At 19.5% G+C, this 20,641-nt stretch overlaps 2 protein-coding genes and 2 pseudogenes across 2 annotated transcripts, besides 2 other annotated features; 2 read left to right on the plus strand and 2 right to left on the minus strand.

Annotated features, from left to right (window-relative positions):
- Positions 1 to 1,832: 1,832 nt before the first annotated feature.
- PmUG01_13064000 (STP1 protein) lies at positions 1,833 to 4,215 on the minus strand (the record flags this gene model as incomplete). The annotated part of the gene is made up of 2 exons (XM_029007619.1): positions 1,833 to 3,031; positions 3,237 to 4,215. The coding sequence occupies 2 exons, from the start codon at positions 4,213 to 4,215 to the stop codon at positions 1,833 to 1,835; spliced, it is 2,178 nt and encodes a 725-aa protein (XP_028863990.1).
- Positions 4,216 to 10,656: 6,441 nt separating this feature from the next.
- Positions 10,657 to 11,571, plus strand: PmUG01_13064100 (annotated as a pseudogene).
- Positions 10,657 to 11,571: a sequence feature (fam-m protein, pseudogene).
- Positions 11,572 to 14,274: 2,703 nt separating this feature from the next.
- On the minus strand, positions 14,275 to 15,425 carry PmUG01_13064200 (PIR protein; the record flags this gene model as incomplete). Its single annotated transcript, XM_029007620.1, has 3 exons — positions 14,275 to 14,448; positions 14,632 to 15,255; positions 15,399 to 15,425. The coding sequence occupies 3 exons, from the start codon at positions 15,423 to 15,425 to the stop codon at positions 14,275 to 14,277; spliced, it is 825 nt and encodes a 274-aa protein (XP_028863991.1).
- A 2,375-nt stretch (positions 15,426 to 17,800) lies between these two features.
- Positions 17,801 to 19,464, plus strand: PmUG01_13064300 (annotated as a pseudogene).
- Positions 17,801 to 19,464: a sequence feature (PIR protein, pseudogene).
- Positions 19,465 to 20,641: the final 1,177 nt, after the last annotated feature.

Genomic DNA, 20,641 nt, shown 5'->3' on the forward strand with positions numbered 1-20,641 from the left:
TTCAAATAATGTACCTTTTTTTTTATGAATAAATTCTGAATATAGTTTGACTATGCATATATATAAATTTAAAGGAAGTATTTTTCATATTTAAAAATCAAATAATAAATAACTTCATAATATTTTTGCTTTAAATTCTGTGTTTCTGGGTACTTCCTTATTAATAGCTAGCATATTATTATATGATTAAAGAGTTTTTATTTTTTTAAAACAATAAAATTACTACGTAAGAAAAAAAAATTTTCATGAATTTTTCTAACGATAAAGTTGTTAATTATTAAAAAACATTAATACATATGTGAATTATTAATTGGCATTACTCAGTTCATTTCCTAATATCACAAAATGATCCTTAACGTAGTTCCAATAAAATAATTCGTTAATGTGGACAAGAAATAACATATGAAAGTTCCCTTTTTTTTTAATTTTGTATATAACATATGAATTACTAGGTTCATTATGTGAAAAAAGTTATTTAACTGATTGCACATTTTTATTCATGATACATTTTGAATGTAATAAGTGAGAAATTAATAAATGATTAAATGATCTTTATGTGATAAAAATGTTTTAGATTACTCTCTTAAAAAAAAAAAATTATATATATATATATACATATATACGAATTCATAAATATACAATTATATGTGTTAAAACTATAAAATTTTTTATAAAAATCTTTTTAAATTAGTTTAGTAACAATATTTACACTTTGAAGTTATCCAAAATATTATAATCTTTCGCTTTAGGTAACAGAATATCTTAGATGCGCAAAATAATTAACAAAAAAACGGAGAACATATATATTTTCTTTTTTTTTTTTTATTTTTGTAAACATAAAGTACCTAGAATAAAGAATGTAATATACTATTGCTATATGTGTTATGTAACTGCATTATATATTTAATTTTTAAAAATGTATTATTTTCATATTACTTATGAATAAAAGAATAACTATATTTTTAAAATTTCATTTAGGTTAATAAAAAATTGATTAATCTTTATATTAGATTGTATGTATCAATATGTGCCGTTCAGAATAACGTGTAACTGCGTATTCTAACGTGAAACCAAATAAAATTATAAAAGAATTGTGATCATTCTTTTTTATTGTAGAGTAATATAAATGTTATTATTATTAAACATAATAAAAATTAATTCCTTTTAAGAAATACATAATATTATATTGTCGTGAATTATAAAATTTAATTAATAAATATAAGTTTAAACAAACTAATAATATAGAAAAACTGAGAAAAAATTAAAAAATAAAATAATAGATATGTAATAAAATGCTTACATAGGGTCATAATCTACTTTAAAATGTTACATTTGTAAGAACTTGATTCGCAGCATAACAATATGTATTATTCTGAAAAATACCAAAAAATTTATGGAATTTATGCAATTAAAAAATATAAGATATAAATTTCAATATATATCTTAATATATTATTGTAAGAATTTATTTATTAAAGAAAAAAATAAGAGAATATTGCTTTAAATATCATTAATAAATGTTTTTACATTTAATATATTAGAATTTTGCGCATATATATATATATATTAATTCCTTATTTTATTGAATCTGCTGTAATACAACATTATTAAACATATGCATAAAAAAACAAAGAAGCTATATGACATTGAAATATTTTTAATATAAATGCATTCCTTACTTTATATTTTATGCCTTATTTTCTTTTTTATATTATTAGTTACTTTATACTGTTATTATACTTTATTTCCTTTTGGTATAAAAAAAGTTAGGAAGATTGTTTTATAGATATCAGATTTATATTAAGCAACTATTGAATATATTCTTATCAATTTCTAGGTTGTACTGTTATAATATTTGTCAATATTACTTACACATTCTGTGGAATTTACATAAGTTACTTCTTCTCCTATCCAATCGTTCATCTCTTCCCTAAAGAAGTTCTCCTCTATATTATTTTGAATATCGCTATTTTTGCTATTTTCATAAACGTTACTATACTTTTCAATAAATTTGTCTGAAATTTCTGGTATTTTTTCTGAATTTTTTTTAGTTTTCCTTTTATTTATAAAACTATCTAAATGTAATTCTCTATCTTCTATATACTCCTCTTTTTTGCATTCTTCTAATATTGTCATAAGTACTAATATACAAAGTTTTGATAGTAATTTTTTTTTTATATATTTATATAATTCTTCATAATTTTCTTTGTGTTCCAATTCTTCTATATTTATTATTGACACATCATTTTCGTATTCATCATTTTTATATTCATTTAACAAATTCTGGTATTCCTCAGTTAGTCCTTTAAACCAATCTTGTTCAAAATATTGTTCTATAATATACGCCTTTTTTAGTATCCATTTTTTCCACAAATCTTTTTCTCTTTCCAAATATAGATTATTTTGTTTTTTATTCGATGATTTATTTTTTAATTCTTCCATTTCTTTTATGTAAAATTTTTCTTTTTTCCATTCATTTTTCAAATTATTATACCAGTCCACTTTATTCAATTTTTCAGAAATATTTCTATGTCTTTCTATCCATTTATTCCATAAATTTTTTTGTTTTTCAATATCATTGCTACTTTTAATATTTTCCATTATTAGTTCATCATTTGTTAAATTAGGATAAAGTCCATATAACTCTTTTGTGAACACTTCTAAGCATATTTCTAAAAATTCTCCTTTTTTGTAATTCCATTCTTCGTTTTTCCATTCTTGAAGCACTTCCATATGTACTTCTATAATAGTTTTGGACCTTTTCTTTTTTTCCTTTGACTCATGTAAATTTTTTATCATGTTATGTTCAAGTATTTTTATTTTTTTAGTAATTTCTTCATCATCATAATATGGGTGTTCCAAATGATTATGAGTTAAAAATACTTTTTTTCTGTCCGAATGTGAAGGTATTAGTATTTTAAGAAATTTTGCTTGTCTTCTTTTTATCTTCTTTTTTTTTTTTAACTGTCCCATTAATGTGTATTTACAAATAAAAAAAAATACATATTCATGAAATATATTATTACTGAAAACTAATGATTATTATGTTTTTAATACTTAAGTTTTATTTTACTTTAATAAAAACAGAAAATACTATAATAATAAGAAAACTTATTAAAATGGATGATATATATTTGTTGGATGAATTTCTTACAGGATCTGTAATATTATTTTAAATATATATATTATATATTGTTGTTAATTCAAAAATAGAAAAATTTGCAATAATATTGTTACCTGAAATTTTCGAAGATTTATGAGGAAGAGGAATATCTGGGGAAGAAAATGATGCAGAATTAATTAACGAATTAGTTTCAGAAGGATGGGAGGTCACAGGGGATTTCTGTTGTACTAATGTAAGACGTTCTGATGCTTCAGCTTCTCTAGATTCTGAAACTGTCGAAGATGGTGATTCTGTATCTTGTACTTGAGGGGTATCCGGATTTTCTTCTTGATTATTTGTAATTTGGTTTTGTAGCTGTACTTGAATTTCATGTTGCTCTTCGCTTTGAATTTTTCCTACTGGTTGAGTAGTTATAGATGCACGGGTATCACTCAAGGCCTGTTCCGCTTGAAGATGTGAAGTAGATATACTTTCATCTTTACTTGCAGATGCTTCTTGTAATGTTTTTTCTTCTTTTCCAGTTAATTCTTCACAAATTGCATCTGTATGAGTACATGAGCAATCATGAAGTTCCTCAAAAGTTTTTGAATCCAGTATATCGCATATTAATAATGGATTTTTAGGTTTTTTTTTTTTATAACATGTTTGAATGAGGCTTTTTTTTGGATCAAATTTTTTCTCCATCTTTTTTATCCACACATTATATTCTTTGCATTTGGTTAAATATTCATTATCACATTTACATGATATACTTCTTTTTAAGTCATCTATTTTAAGTAAATCTCTTCGTTTTTTTCTACAGAAATCTTCTTCATCATACTTTAATTCTAAAATTTCTTTATGTTTGTTATGTAAAATCATAGGGCATTTTCCATATTTAGTTGTTTTATTGAAGTAATGCCTCAGTAAATGCTTTATTCCTGCTTCCCAAGTTCTTGGGGTTTCCCCTTTTGGTGGAGACATTTTCTGTATAAGATATCCAGCCAAATTTAAACATTCATTCCTAAATTCTTCTACATTTTTCGCATAACTTAAAGAAAGAGTTTTTTCTTCTACATGGTTCTTAATACTTCTAAAGTATACATCTAACATATAATACCATGCATGATTGCCTAAAATAGTTGAATACTAGATTCAAAAGAGTTATTATAAATTATTTTATTCTTAATTTATATGATAGTTATACTGTCTTGTTTTTTATTATAAAAAAATAATTTAAATATAAATATAAGCATAGTAAAAAGGATATTATATATTACCGTTGGTATACACTCATCCATAATGAATATAAATGAACAATTTTGTTTGTTGTATATAAGAATCTGAAAGAAAAATGCATATTATTATCTTTTAACCATATAATAATTGTAAAATTATTAAGTACATAAGCATTTATATAGGAACTACGAAATAAACGAATACATTAGTATTTCAGGTATATTTTTGTTCTCTCTTTTATCTTAAATAATATATTATAACTGGAGATATATCTTACTACGTTGATATTAAATCAAAGTTAAGTGTATATTTTTAAATAAAACATATATACTATTTATATAGAAAAAGTTTAATTGATAACACTAAAAAATTACATATAAATAACATTAATTAATAATGTAAATTTTACTGTATAATGTTATTATTAATATATGTATATTTTCCTATTTATTATATTTCATGATAAATATATATATTATTATTTGTATTAATATAAATAGCTAATGGTGTTCTTTTGTTTGTGCGAAAATAAATAATGTATAAACAAAATATTTATTAGTACTGATAGTATATTTATATTTTATCGTGTTATTTTTTTTATATATATTTGATATCATCAATTGTAGTGCTATAGTTATTTTGTTAATATTTTGTTATATTTACTATATCATATGCAAAAATGAGAATTAATTATCTATAAATTATAATAAATTGTTACTATATTTATGGAAATTACTTAGCATTACGATATGTTCAGGACACATAATAACATTTATATTACCTGAAAAGTAATTATTTGTGGTATATATTATGCCAATGAATAGTTTTTAAACAATATTTTTTTTAAGCATACTTATGTTCTTATGTATATGTTTTTAGAACACTTGGATATGAACAATTTTATCTGAACTGAATTTTAAATAAGAAAATGCATATTTAGGTATATTAATTAAAGCAAATATATTTTTTTGCTGATTCAAATTATGAAAAATTATTAAGATACATTTATTGCAAAATTAATTATACATTATGTTTAAAAAAAAGTAAGATAAATTGTAACTTCGTAATACAATATAGCATAATTATTACTACTTAAAAATAAAGTAATATATTACATTAAATAATACAAAAATTATTGAATTCTCTTGTTTATTTATCTTTAACTTTTTAGTGATGATTCATTCTATTAAAAAGACTAATATTTTTTTATTTACTTTTTGTCTTTTTTCTGCATTTGACAATTCTGTGAATATACATTTCTAAAACTTTATATAAATATGTATTTTGCTTGTAATATATAAAATAGGATGTCTTACATTATACTGTTTTTTAAAACATAAATTTATAAATGAAATCATAAAACAATTTATGCTTATTACAAACTACATAGATTATTGTACTATAATTTACGTACATTATATCTTATTTTTATTCGTCATTTGAGACAAGATACAATGAATGGAGAGAAAATTAAAAACAAAATATATATATATATATATATATATTAATTCACAATAAATTTTTGTAAATAATTACTTCACATACAAAATTAAGTCATTTTAGTTATGCTTAATCAACCTATGTTATTAAGGATTTATTGGCTTCATTTAATTTCTATTTTTTAATTTATATTTATAAAAATTTTTTGCTGAACATTTTCTTCTAATTTTAATAAATAGGTTATATCCGAACTACTTTCAAATATAATTTGATTAAGAACACTATACAGGGTTTTATATATAAAAATAATTTAAGACTTTTTAATATATATATTTAAATTTTTTTATTTAAATATATTACATATGTGGTATAAATAATACATAAAAACATAATAGTGGATGAAAATGTGCCATATAAAAGAAAATATTATTTTATGAAATATCTGAAAACATATCAGAAGAACTTTATAACAATTGTTTTCAAATACATATATATTATTTATTTTATCTTTTTTTTTTTTTCATTGTTTTATAAATATATTAAAATAATTTTTTTTTTTTGATGGACTCTTTATATTTTGTTTCAATATATTATGAAATGTATTATATAATATTGCAGTTATTCATATATAATTTAAATTAAAATAAAATTAATAAATATTCATATTATTTATGGAATATTTCTTCATACAACTATGATTATTTTATATAATTATATAAAATATAATATTTAACATTATAATAATTATATTGAAAATGTATATTTGTTAAATGAAATACATTAATTGAACTACAATATATACACAACAAAAGAGAATGCAGAAGAAAATATATGTAAACATTATTCTATTTTACACGCTTTAGCAATGGGAAATGATATATTTTAATTTTGTTTTTTATTTTACATGTATAAATATAAGTTTGTTACAAATTATTATAAAAAGCACTTTCAAATTAAAATTTTTAGTCAATATTATTTAATTAAAAATGTATAACTATCTATATATTATAGTGTTGTATATATCCTTAAAGAGTAATATATATGAAAAATATAATAAAAAATTTATTTCATGATAAATATTTTTTTATATTATGAGTATTATTTTAGTTGTGAATGTAAATATATTAGCTCATAATATTATAAAAGGAACTTGTTTTTACATGAGATTATGCTCATTACAAAATAAATTATATTTATCCAAATTATTTCAATGTGATATTATTGTTATGTTTTAATTAGTATCAATTTTTATGTTTCCATTAAATAAGATCGTTCAATGTAAATATAATTTTTATAAAACTCTGTTATACGAGCATTGATCTTTCAAAATGTTAAGTACATAATTTATTACATATCTGGTGATTTAATTATTATAATATAAAATTAATAATATTTAAATGATAATCATGTATTAATATATAGCATACTCTGTATATTACGAATATTTACTTGATTTTAATTATAATTCTCTTTATATATTACGCCTACTGTACATATTGTGCATATTCAATTATTAATTCCTAATTTTTGCTAAATTTAGATTTATATATATTGTATGCATGGAATGGACAATTTAAAAATTAGGTATTCTAACAATGTTAATGTTGAACAATAATATGGATATTGGTTATCTAATTAAAATTTATTCTTTCTTATAATATATTTGCCTTTACCTCAACAAATGATTTTGAATAAAATATTTTTCTTCTAGTATCTTATTTTGTTTTTTTTACCATATTTAATTAGTTAAAGCGTGTCGTTATATATTTAATGTGTGGGTTTCTCTTATATTCATATTAAGATATATAATAAATAATTTTTTAAATTATTATTAAAAAATGCTATTATAAATTTTTTTTTATTTTTAAAAAATACAATTAAGTTGTTCATTTTTTCATATTATATACAGTAAGAATATTATAACTTAATATTTATATATTATCATTTTTTATAGTACGACATGTTGTATAATATAAGATGTCATCAGAATACGTCTAATCATATTTAGAACTATAACTCATTAATTGATCATTTTATTTATCTATATACTTTGAAATTTTTATATTTTAATATTTTTTTTATTTAATAAAGTATCACAGTTCAAATAGTATTCATTAGAATAAAATAATATACTTATTTGTAAATACAACATTATTACAATAGTAATGTCTTGTCTTAACGGATTAGAGAACTTGTAAATAAGTACTAACGCTTTTGATTATCATAATTTATAGTGTTATCGAAAGAAAATGTATGAAAAATATTGAAATAAATGTTAACGTAATTACTGGATATAAGGATATATATTCATATGCAGTATAATCGGTAGTTTCGTCTGTAGATGTTGGTAATCACTCAAATGGTGACTTTAACGAAACTAAATATCATTGAGAATAATTAGATGCATATAGGTCATTGAAATCTTTTAGAAACACTACGCTACTGAACTTCGTAATATGATAGTTACAACTATCATATTCATTTTTAAACTTTTACAGCAGTATGCAAAAAATAATTCAGTTTCATATAAAATATGTATTTATATAGTTATTTTATGTTAAGTCTTATTTTTCATAAGAGATAGTAATCCTTTGTATATTAATTGAAATATGACAATTTGCTACAGTTAAAAGGAAAATAAAATGTATCCAAAATATAAAAAGGGGAGAATTTCCAAAGAATTTATCTTTATAAAAAAAAAAAAGAATAGATACATTTAGGCTAATAATGTTTGAAACCGTATAAATAATACTATAAATTCTATAAACTTTGAGTATTTAAATAAATATATTATTTTTAGTAGATTTTAAAATATATAATTATTATAAATATAATATAATGTTCTGGAAATTGAAATTTAGTATTATTCTATATTTATTTTCTTTTATTTGTGTTTATTAAATATTAATAATATTATTTATTAAATATAAAAAAATCAATAAGAAAATCATGTAAATTTTATTGTTGTATATAATATATATACATACATATCTGATATATAATATAAATGCTTAATAAGGGGAAAATTAAATGTTTTCCAGTAAATTAAGGAATTTGCGTATGATTACATAATTTAAAGATTTTAAATAATGTAGGAGAATTTAGATTTAATTTTTAAAAAAATAGATCAGAAAGGATTTGAAATAATAGATCTTTCCACAGATGAAAAGTATTATTTATATGTAAATGATTAGAAGGATTTTGTTATATAGTGCAATTATTTTTATTATTTTATCTTACAATTTATATACATAGGATATTATAAGAATTTAAAATGTATTAAGGAGCATTATATAAGGAAACGTTAGCTAATACAAAAAATGTGCGACATTCATACATTAGGAAAAACTAGAACAAAATATATAAGGGTCTTTATAAATATTATAACGAAATTAACCTATAAGTTTAAACAATAAAAGTATTATAATATTAATATCTGTAAATTTTTATTTTTCTTGTCACATAAAAATGCTGTTTTATGTTTAGCTAGTTTTTTTGTATTTTGAATTATTCACTTGTAAGTGTAATGTTTCTTTAAGGGGAGCAATAATATAAAGATATAATTTGAATAATCACAGTAATTTTTGACTTATATAATATTTTTATAATTATTACTGTTATGGTTACAACACGTAATTAATAAAAATATAGGGGTATAATGTATTTATTCGTATAAATGTTTTTTATTAAAATATTATATATATATATACATCAATTTATAATCATGAATCTATGAAATATATTACTGGTATTATGTATTTTTAAAAGAATAAATAAAATATAATATATAACTTCTAAAATTATATATAAAAAAATTACTAAATTATATGTATTAGTACAATTTATTGGTGTACATTCTCATTTGTTATTCAAATATTGTCCCATAATTTATATGTGAGTTTACTTCATTTGATATATTTATAAGTTAATGAAATTGTACATAATTTTTCTACAAAACCTAAACCTTTCTTTTTTTTTCTTTTACTTTTTCTGCTTTATAAATATTTCTTGAAAATATATATATTTAATTAAAAATAAATAAAATAAATAAAATAATTAAATAGATGTATATGAATAATGTTCTTCTAGTAATATTGCTATAAATTAAACTTAAATAAGAATTATAATTTGAAATAATATGGTACAAAAAATAAAATGTCAATGTGTGATGGACTTTAACATATAGATTTCTTCATATATTAAGTGCTAGAATATAAATTAGATTTTTTAAACATATTAGAGAGTATAAAAGATTGTATAAGTTGAAGGTGTAAATGAAGCATTTCTTATAATTATCATATCAGGAAATGTTGTTTTTTTCATTTATTAATATTATACTCTTATAATAATTGATATTTTAATAAAAATAACTGGTTTATTCAAAATATTTTGTCTACGATAATAGAATTATTAGTACGATTATATTCTTATGATTTGTACTTATTGTACTAATATATAGAACAATGTATTATGTATATTCCATAAGCTCTATATTATCTGTATACTTAATATTTTAATATTATAAGAAACAACTTTTTTTTTTTTAATGTATTCTTAAAAGAATTCAAAAAAAGTTCTATTTAATTAGTGCACTACATGAAATAATTAAACAATATATTTTGAATATTTATGAATGTATTGAAGCTATTTTATTTAAATAAACGTTTATTTTTTTTTTAACAACTTTAACATAAAATATTTGTACTATAATTTTTCGATTATTTCTTTTCGTAAATATAATATTCATTATTTTTATATATTTTTTATAAAGTATACGCGTAGCAATAAGAAAGCTTTAAAAAAAAATAGCAAATTATATTTGCAATTATATTATAAAATTAATATTTTTTTTTTAATATATAAATCAGAATATTAATGATACATATCATGGGACTAAAAATTAAGTTAACATTACTTATAAAAATTTCTGCGTTTATATTTTTAATGTAGATACGTTACTTTAACAATAATCTAGTATGATAATATTATTTAAGAATATTTGTATTGTTTTTATTGTTAGCATTTTATATTTATTAATAACATTTTTTATTTCACTAGTTTTTAAATTCTACAAAACGTTACATATATATTTTTTCTTTTATTTTAGAGAACCCTTAACATGTAAACTAATGAGGACTTGAAGCTTGGTAAAATATCCAATGCAAGAAATGATCGATTACTAGCAAAATACAAATAGCGTACGAATTCAAATAATTTAGAGTTAAAAGATAATATAACAAATAATGGAGAATTCAAAAAAACACATATAACTAATAATGAAAAATGGGATAAAAGAAAAAATGAACATTCAAACAGAAGTTTATTAAATAAGGTGCAATACTATACAGAAGGTATAGATTATAATAATTGAATGTTTGATGGAAAACAATATCATTTTGAAAAAAAATGGATTAGAAAAAAAATTATGATGATTTTATTGAATGAAAAAAAAGAATTGGTGATATATCCTTAAAAAAAATAAAGTTTAGAATTTACGGATTTGGAGTTGCTATATTTTTTATTTTTACCTTGTTTGGAAAAGGATTACCCATTTTACATGGTAAAGGACTATTGAAAATCGCTGAGGAGTGACTTAGAGATAAGGTAATATTCAAAATATTATGGAATCTTATAAATGAAACCCTAGAATCAAATAACCTTGAATTATATAATTTATATTTAATATTATATTTGCTATTTTTCCTTATATTATCTGTTATTGTTACATTTGTAATTTTTAAGATATTAGGAAATAATGAAAAATATCAAAAAATTAAGTTGATGAAATAGTGAAATGTATAATAATAATTATATATTTTTTCTAATGAAGTTATTAATATGAAGTAAAGTACGTAATATACAAAGAGATATATTCTTAATAATAATATCTATAGATGCACTAATTTTTTGGGTTAATATTTGTATGCGTTATCATTCCTCTTTGGAAAGGTAATAAATTATGTTCATTGTTTGAATTTGAATGTTCTACGGTTTTTCATTTTGTATTTCATATAAATGTGCATTTATAATTAAATTTTATTGCTTAATTTATATATTTATATAATTAAATATATACCTACAAAAAACGTATATATGTAACATAAAATTAATATAATTTTAATGAAGTGTTATAATATATATTTTGATGGAAAAATACATCTATATTATTGTTTATGTTATACAAGGTTTACGTGATTATTTGTAAGCATAATAAAAAATAAATATGTGATTATATTTATATTAAATATAAATGTCTTTTCTTTTAATTAATGAATCGAGTTGTATATATTATGTTGAATTTATATATATATTACTTATCGAAAAAAATATTAGTTATAGTATAAATAATTTTTACTACAAATTTATTATAAAATTTATATATTATTAGAGACTTTATAATATACATCTTTCTTTTTTGTTCTTCATCGTATAGGTGGAGAATTATAAACGTATAATAAAATAATATCCTTATTAAGTATGGCTCCAAGTCTAAGATTTAAATATAATATTATAATTTTGCTCCTATTACAATTTCATTTTATTTTATTATCTTATATATATTATTAAATATTAAATTAATCTTTTTTGTAAAAGAAAAAAATAAACTTCAAGGACTAGAGAAAACGAAATATTTCTTGTTTAATATACATATTAAATACGTTAAAAGATATAAAATTATAATTTTAAAAATATTATTTTAATTAAATCTCATATATTTAAAATATAAATGGAAGAATATTTATATTACTGAGATTAATTTACCTTTTTAGAAAAAATATGTAAGTAATTTTTTATAGATTAAAACTCTTAAAAATGTTTCAGGTTTGAATTAAATAAATTCGTAAAGAAATATTGTTTTATTGATTTTGTTTTATTTTTAATTATGTACCTTATTATGCATTTAACAATGACTATATATAATTTAACAAATTATTAATGTAAATTAAAAACAATGATTAGAAAAATGTAACAAAAGTAGTGATATCTTTATGTTTATTGGCAGTATAAACCATATGATGGGAACTCTATTGCACATCAAATTTATGGTTACTATAAAGAAATTTCATGAAAATTAAAGTTGGGTAACTATTTATTATAAAAATTCTTTCATTTAGACATTTCATATAAAGTTATTAATATTTCATTCATGTTATTTAATATAAATGTTACTTAGTTTTTGTTTTATTATTTTTAATTTAGTCTTAATTATAATTCAAAAAGACTCATAACTATTGAATAATGAAAATTTAGTTATACAGTAAAATCAAAATGATATGTAATTATATGGAACAATTAAAATGAGACTGTATTTTGAAATTTCTAATTAACAAATTAAAAAGTCTTATGAAAAATTCTCATGATAAAATAAGGGAATCCATATTTACTACATATTAAATATTTAACATTGTAAAGAAAGAGAATTCCACGGAAACTATAAAATTGGACTTATGGAAGAATAGTAATAAAAGAGGAATTACCTTTCATTTTTTTTTTTTTTGATTCTTTATACACTATTTGGTGCATTAATATTACATTTGTGGGAATATTGTATGTATTTTTTCATTTTATATAAAATAAACTAAAATTAAATATAGATGTATAAATACTTTTTGCTTATATTATAATATAACTTGGTAAAAATTTTATAGTTATGAAGTAATTTCACATATTATTTTTATCTATAGTATATCTAATCATTTATTCTCCTTAGATGTTATATATATAAAAGAGTATTATAGGAGACAATAAATTAAGAATAGTAATTTAAAAGTATATATTTATCTATTATTAACTATTGGTTTGTAGTCCAACCTTTTAAATTTGAGGAATCGTAGAATTCTTCTACACTATTATTCTGTTTAAAACACCGTAGTTCCATGGAGCATAGAATATCTATCAGATAAAGACAGAAATTTTAAAATTGTTCATTGGGTTAAATTTTCAAACCTACATAACTAAAATGAAACAAATAGTAATATCAATTTAAAATAAAGTTAGTTAAAAAGAAAAAGAATATATATTTATTTACTTTCAGAAGAACGGTTTTTTTTTAAGTTTTACTTTTTTTTATTTATATAATAAAATTATTCTGTTTTTAATGCTTTTGTTTTTACATTGCTTTTTACATTTTCATCCCATATTTTTTAATATTTAGTTAATAATAGTTACTTCATATTATTACGTAAGAACAGAAGCATTTATTCATAATTCTGTGTTAAGTATATATGTTTTAAAATTATTTATTGCATATTTCAAAAAAAGTCTCAAGCATAAAGGGGTTTTTCTTCTATTGACACATTCAGTACTATTGAATATTTGTTAATATTTTTGGAGTAATTTCTATATGATTATTTTTGTAATATTTATACACACGCACTCATGTCTTTATTTTTTGTTTGTCTTATTTTCTATTGAATTACCCACTTACATACAGCTTTATGCTAATGAAGTTTTGATTTTTTAATGTAAATAATACATATTGTTATATTTGTATTAAATAACTCCTTGAGGTTGATAGGCTATGTTATGAAAACTTTCTAAATAATTTCTATTTACTTCATTATATATGTTTTGTAAGGATTCTCTCGTTTTTCCTTCAACGTCTTTAAGTTGCATTATTTTTTTTTTTTGCAAATGATTATATAACCACGATTTCATTGGAGTAAACTATATTAAAAAAATATACATATGTATATAAAGTTATAATTATTTTGTATAGGTAATATTTTCACGAAAATGAATTGAACTAGTCGCGCTACGGTATTCGCAATATTAAGTATAATTTTTTATTAATCTTATATAAAATAAATACAGTGAAAGTTGCTAGTAATACGATAGCTGTTGTCAAACTGGAAACAAATATGTAATCCCTTTTTTCAGTTGGTAAGAATTGTGGACATTAACACAAGCAGTTACATCTCGCATTTTATTTTCATATGATTTCTTAAAATTGTTTAACTCTTTGCAAAAAGGGTTTCTTTCTTTTCCTACGCAATCCTTGTAATTATCAACATAAAATTTATGACAATCTTTAATTTTATCACAACTACCACCTTTGATTTGATAATTTTGAACTTTAAAACTGTTAAAATCTTCGTATAAACTGTATAATTCTTTAAGTTTGTTTAAAATATCAGGTTCAATTTTTTTTATATAATTCTCACATATATTATCTAATTGGGAAGAGAAAATATTATACTTCTCAAACCAGCCGGGATTCTTACTATAATTTACATCTGAATTTATCCGATAATTCAAGTAATTACAACGTCCGAGGTGATCAGATTTATAAAGTTCCTTTATTTCAATTAAATATCTACCAATCTGTTGGCATGGTTCAATAAAATCACCTTGCGCAATTTTATTACATTTTCTTCCAGGATTTTCACCGCCTTGTCTCTGATCATTCCTAATATCTGATAAAACATCATTAAATTCCTGTCTATATTTAAGATATAATGTCACAGAATTTTCCTAAAAATAAAAAATATATAATAATTATATATAAATACACAAAATAATATTTTTATTAAATAAATTTTTATATCATTTATGAAACAATGAACTTTTCAATATAATAATATATATAATTATTATAACTAAATAATAAATTTTACGTTTTCCCCTGAACTCACGGATGTCATTGTACCTAAGTATATGTGAATTAGATAACAAAAATTAAATTCATATTAAGTTAATATTTTCATAAATATTAAAATAATACTGTATGTGTTGATATACTATGCATTCATTTATGTTATGCATTGAATTTAAAAAATATTCCATAACAAAAGCTCCACATTAGTTTTTACTAAAACTGAAGTATAGTTTCTACAGTTTAAAATATACTCGTTCAAGAGTAAATATAATTAACTCAAAAACAGGATTACCTTATCGTAATTAAAAATATTAGTGAAGAAAATACATTTTCCTTTTATATTTATTTATATAAGGATTATGTAATTTATTTATATTTTATAAATAAACAGAAAATTAATTTTAGTAAATTTTCATATCAACTGAACGTTATATAGGAATATCTATATAGGAAACATCTTTTGTCTTGTAAAATAATATAAATAGATAAATATTATCTTTTTAAAAAGTATATATTTTTCCGTTTTTTAATGATGAACTGTTTACAATCTTAAAATAATATCTTTCAAAATTATTTCAGTTCATTTTTATTATACGTTATAATAATATATATGCTCGTTAAAAAATATAATTTATGGTTATTACTGAAGTTAAAATGTAAATATAATATATAAGTATAAAATATCTGTGATAAATAAAATATATTGATATTCAAAAAAAGAATACTGTTAATAATAAATGTATTTTTCTACAGATATACCATATTTTGTAATTATAAAATAATAAATTAATTTACTGTATTATATTACATAGGAATATTCAAATAATTAGTTAAATTTTTATTACATTTGACTTATTATATTATAAATATATATATTTGTCATATATTTATTTAATAAAAAGTTATTTTTATAATGTAAATATATTATAATTATATATTTAGAATAAAACACCAAAAAATTTTTTTACAATTGTTCTAAAGTCTATAATAAAATATGCTTTTGAAATTATTATGTACCTGTACAATAATAAAAATATTGATTAATATATCAACTAAAATTTATCATTATAATTTAAATGATATGCATGCTGTTAAAAAACATATTTTTGATACGTATTTTACTTTCCATATATAGTAATATAATTTTGAAATTTATTATGATAATATTTTTAAATTTTGTATATTTCAATTATTTTATATTTATCTCTATTCTATGTCACATTAGTTATATTACAGAATAACATATGGTTCAAGATACTCAAAAAATAATAATAAATTTTTTTTTTGCCATTTATAATATATTTGTAAATTATATTACGCTTAGGCGTATTTAATATTATATATAAATAATGAAATATTATTAAATTTTAATTTTATAAATAAATTTACCATAATATTAAATACATTTAAAACAAACGTAGAAAACTGTTAAAAAAAAGCTAAATCAATTTTACAATAATTGGAAAAAGTGCAATATAAAAAATTTTTTATTTCCATTTTTTAGATGTGGTTGATTTTTAGTAAATCAATTAAAATTAAAATATAATGTGTTATAATAAATATTTAATTTATAGAAGTTACTTTTAAATTAATATATTTATTACTTTGTAATAATTTATAATCATTTATTCGAATATTGCATTATGTTAAATAATTATAACTGCTTAATTCAATAAACTATTATTTTTCTCAATTTATAAGGGGAATACAAATAATATTATTATATTATAATAGTTTTGATATTAAATGTCATGTAAATATTCATGATAAAAAAATATATATAATTTTTTATTAAAATTACATTTAATTATAAACATTGTATCAATAGAATAGAAAGCGGAACTAACTGAATATTCCGTCATGTATTATGGTTTTTATTTTTATATAAATTAAAAATATAATTTTCTGAAAACGTAATTACGTAAGAAAAATTCAGTATATAAAAAAATTAAAATTTATAAATGCTTTTGAACCTTTTTTGTTGTATAATTTAATAATGGATTATAAAACGTATTATTTTTTTCCTAATTAAAAATATTAATTTTTTTATTAATACTGTATTTAAAAAAATTATAAAATTATGTGAAATCATTTAGTATGAATAATATTATATATCAAAAGAGATTACTATAAAACTAAACAAAATATATTACTGATATAGCTTGTTCTCATGATAAAATATTAAATAGCCTCATACATTATTTCATACAACTAAGATATTAAAAATGTGGTCATAACATTAATAAATAGAAGAACAGTATTATGTATGTTTTCTTATTTGTTGAAATAAATGTTTGTGTACTTGACAATAAATATTTATGACAATAATAACCGTTAAAACATTAATAGTTAAAAGGTATAACGTAACTCACATTCATGTTAAATTTTCAGAATAAATTTTTAAATGTATCAGGGTAATATGATATATACGAGATTTTCAAACAAGTTTTTAGGGTGTACAATCACACTTTTTATTTTTATATATTCAAATGATTAAAAGAACCTTATAAAAATCAAAATAAAAAACACTGTAAAACAATTATAGGAACCTACAAAAAAAATATATTATATTATAGATAAAGTATCTTATGAGCATTGCACGAATTATAAATACTGCATATATTACGAAATAAAGAAGATAATATAAAATAATGAATGTCAATTATGTTCTCAAATAATTTACTAATACAAAGCCTAAAATTAATAAAATATTAGATGAATATTATCATCGCTATAATTTTCTTTATAGTGATATTACGCAATTAAATATATAGATAGATGATAAATATATGAATTAGTATTTAAAATATAATAAGAATTTTAGTAGCAAAAGAACTTGTAAGTGTGATAGAATTAATAAAGTGGAATTAAGCCGTAATATTATCAATGATTTATACGCAATAGAGAAAGATGTGTATTCGGGATATGAAATAAAGTTTATTCAGAATTCTGATATACATTTTAATGATAAAAGTAATTCAGTTAAGAATATATCTGTATTAACATTTAAGTGTGAAGAATATTGTAATAAAATATTAGGTACTGATGAGGATGAAACCGCAGAAAAAAAAAATTAAATTCTAAATTTTCGGTACCAGAATTTTTGAAGTCAGTTATGGTAGATGTTATAACATGGATAATGCCAATACTTCATTATATAATTATATCAGCTATTCGTGTTGATTAATACAAATTTACTTTAAGGTTTATATAATTAGATTGCATCTGGAAACAATGGAGAAAAAGGGAATTTTTAGATAGATTCATAACTAGTTCATATTACAAAACGTAGTATAGATTTGGCAAAAACTTAAAGTGTAACAACTAGAATTAGGTATATCAAAGGATTCCTGAAGAAATAACTAAAATGTTATCTTTCTATAAAGGTACAAGTGATAAAGTTAAATGGAAATTTGTTAAAGAAGGAAGGTCTTGTCAATCATAAAAGATAAATGATGATAAACAAAAGATTTTCAAATATATGGAAATATAGTATAAATCATATTACTTCGAAAAGGAAAAGAACTATTGAATTTAGAAATTGTATAATGAGGTGGTATGGTTCACTGAAAAATTAAAAGAATTATTTAAAAAATAATAAGAAGAAAATGGAAGAGTAATAGAATCGTCCCAAATTAATTCATTACTATTAGGACATTGAATATATGTGCAAGTTGGAAAGACTAATCAAGAAGTGGTTCTTGATATTAAAAGTTCAAATGGCAAGTTCTCTCTACTAAAAATAAAAAATCTAATATATTGCATATTAATTTTGTTCATATTACCATTATAATTACTTTAGTAATGGAAATAATTCTTCTTTATTTCTTAATTTTAAAATAAATTCCAAAGTTTATCCTGTATTTTGTATACATTAAAAGTTTCCATTTATAATGTGTTTTCCTTAAAATGTTTTAATTTTATAATGATTTTATTATATATGTATACTTATTTCATTTGTTGAATAGTTTATTTCCGATGGATCTTGTATATGTGGAATTAAAAAAAGGAAAAGAAGATATAAAAATAATTTCCGTGAATTAACAAATACAATGATTATCAGAGAGGGCCTCAGAAAGTATTGATGTGAATTATAACAAAAGGATAATGAACGTAGCAAATAAGTAGAATGAGCTACATCTTTTTATTGTTATGAAAAATATGAACTTATATTAAATATATAAAATTTATACAAAAATGTATTAATAAATATTTATATTCAATGACAATAAAGAAAGAAAAACAGAAAAACAAGATATATAATTAAAAAATATATATTTATCTTGTGAATTCTTTTTGCTTATTTACATGTAAGTTTTTGTATTTTTTTAGTAATATTATTACATTAATTTATTGTGCAATATTTTCTTTTTTTATAAGTTTTTTTTTTTTACATTATTATGATTTTAAAAGACAATATTACCATATTATATATGTAAAAAAAATAAATTCTATTTTGATATTTATGAATAATTTAGAGCTGTAGTACGTTATGAGATACGGTGATATATTGGTAAAATATTTTTTATTAGCATTAATTGTACTTATGAAATAGTATAACGATTTAATTTTATGCCTTTTTAAAGCTTTTAATATAAAAAATATATTACAGTTATATTTAACATAAAAATAAATTTGAAGTTCTAAATTTGTTTATTTCATATAAAGCCAGTAATTTAGTATGTATATTTTCTGCATATCTTAAAATGTAAACTTCATAGCACGGCGATTCATAGATTAATTTATTTTTATAAACAAAATATTTATAAATATCAATTAATGCCTAAAAATAATTTTAACATCTATAAAGAAATATAATGATTTTTCTACAAAATATATGTATTATTATTTTACATAATATTTTGCATAAAATAATATTCCATTTGTGCAACACTTATTTTAAATATATAAAACAAAGTATATGAATAACCTTATTATTGTAAAGTATAATATATTTATTAAATACATACAAATGAAAAGTTGCACATTAAAAATATAATTCAAATATAATATTACTGTTATTTTGTGTTAATTATTGGAATGATATATTATATTTGTAAAAGAAAAATTTATAAAAATTCATAATTAAAAATGTTAATATAATTATTTGTGTCAAAGAAAAAGCATCATGAAAAAATAAATATCATATAAAGAAATTAAAACCATTGTCCTTAAAAAATTAAATCTTACTAATTTTAATGTTTATTATTATAAATAAAATATTAATTGAAATTCTATTAAAAATTGTTAAATAAATAAATT

This window comes from Plasmodium malariae (genome assembly GCF_900090045.1).
Source record: "Plasmodium malariae genome assembly, chromosome: 13".
Taxonomy (NCBI): domain Eukaryota; phylum Apicomplexa; class Aconoidasida; order Haemosporida; family Plasmodiidae; genus Plasmodium; species Plasmodium malariae.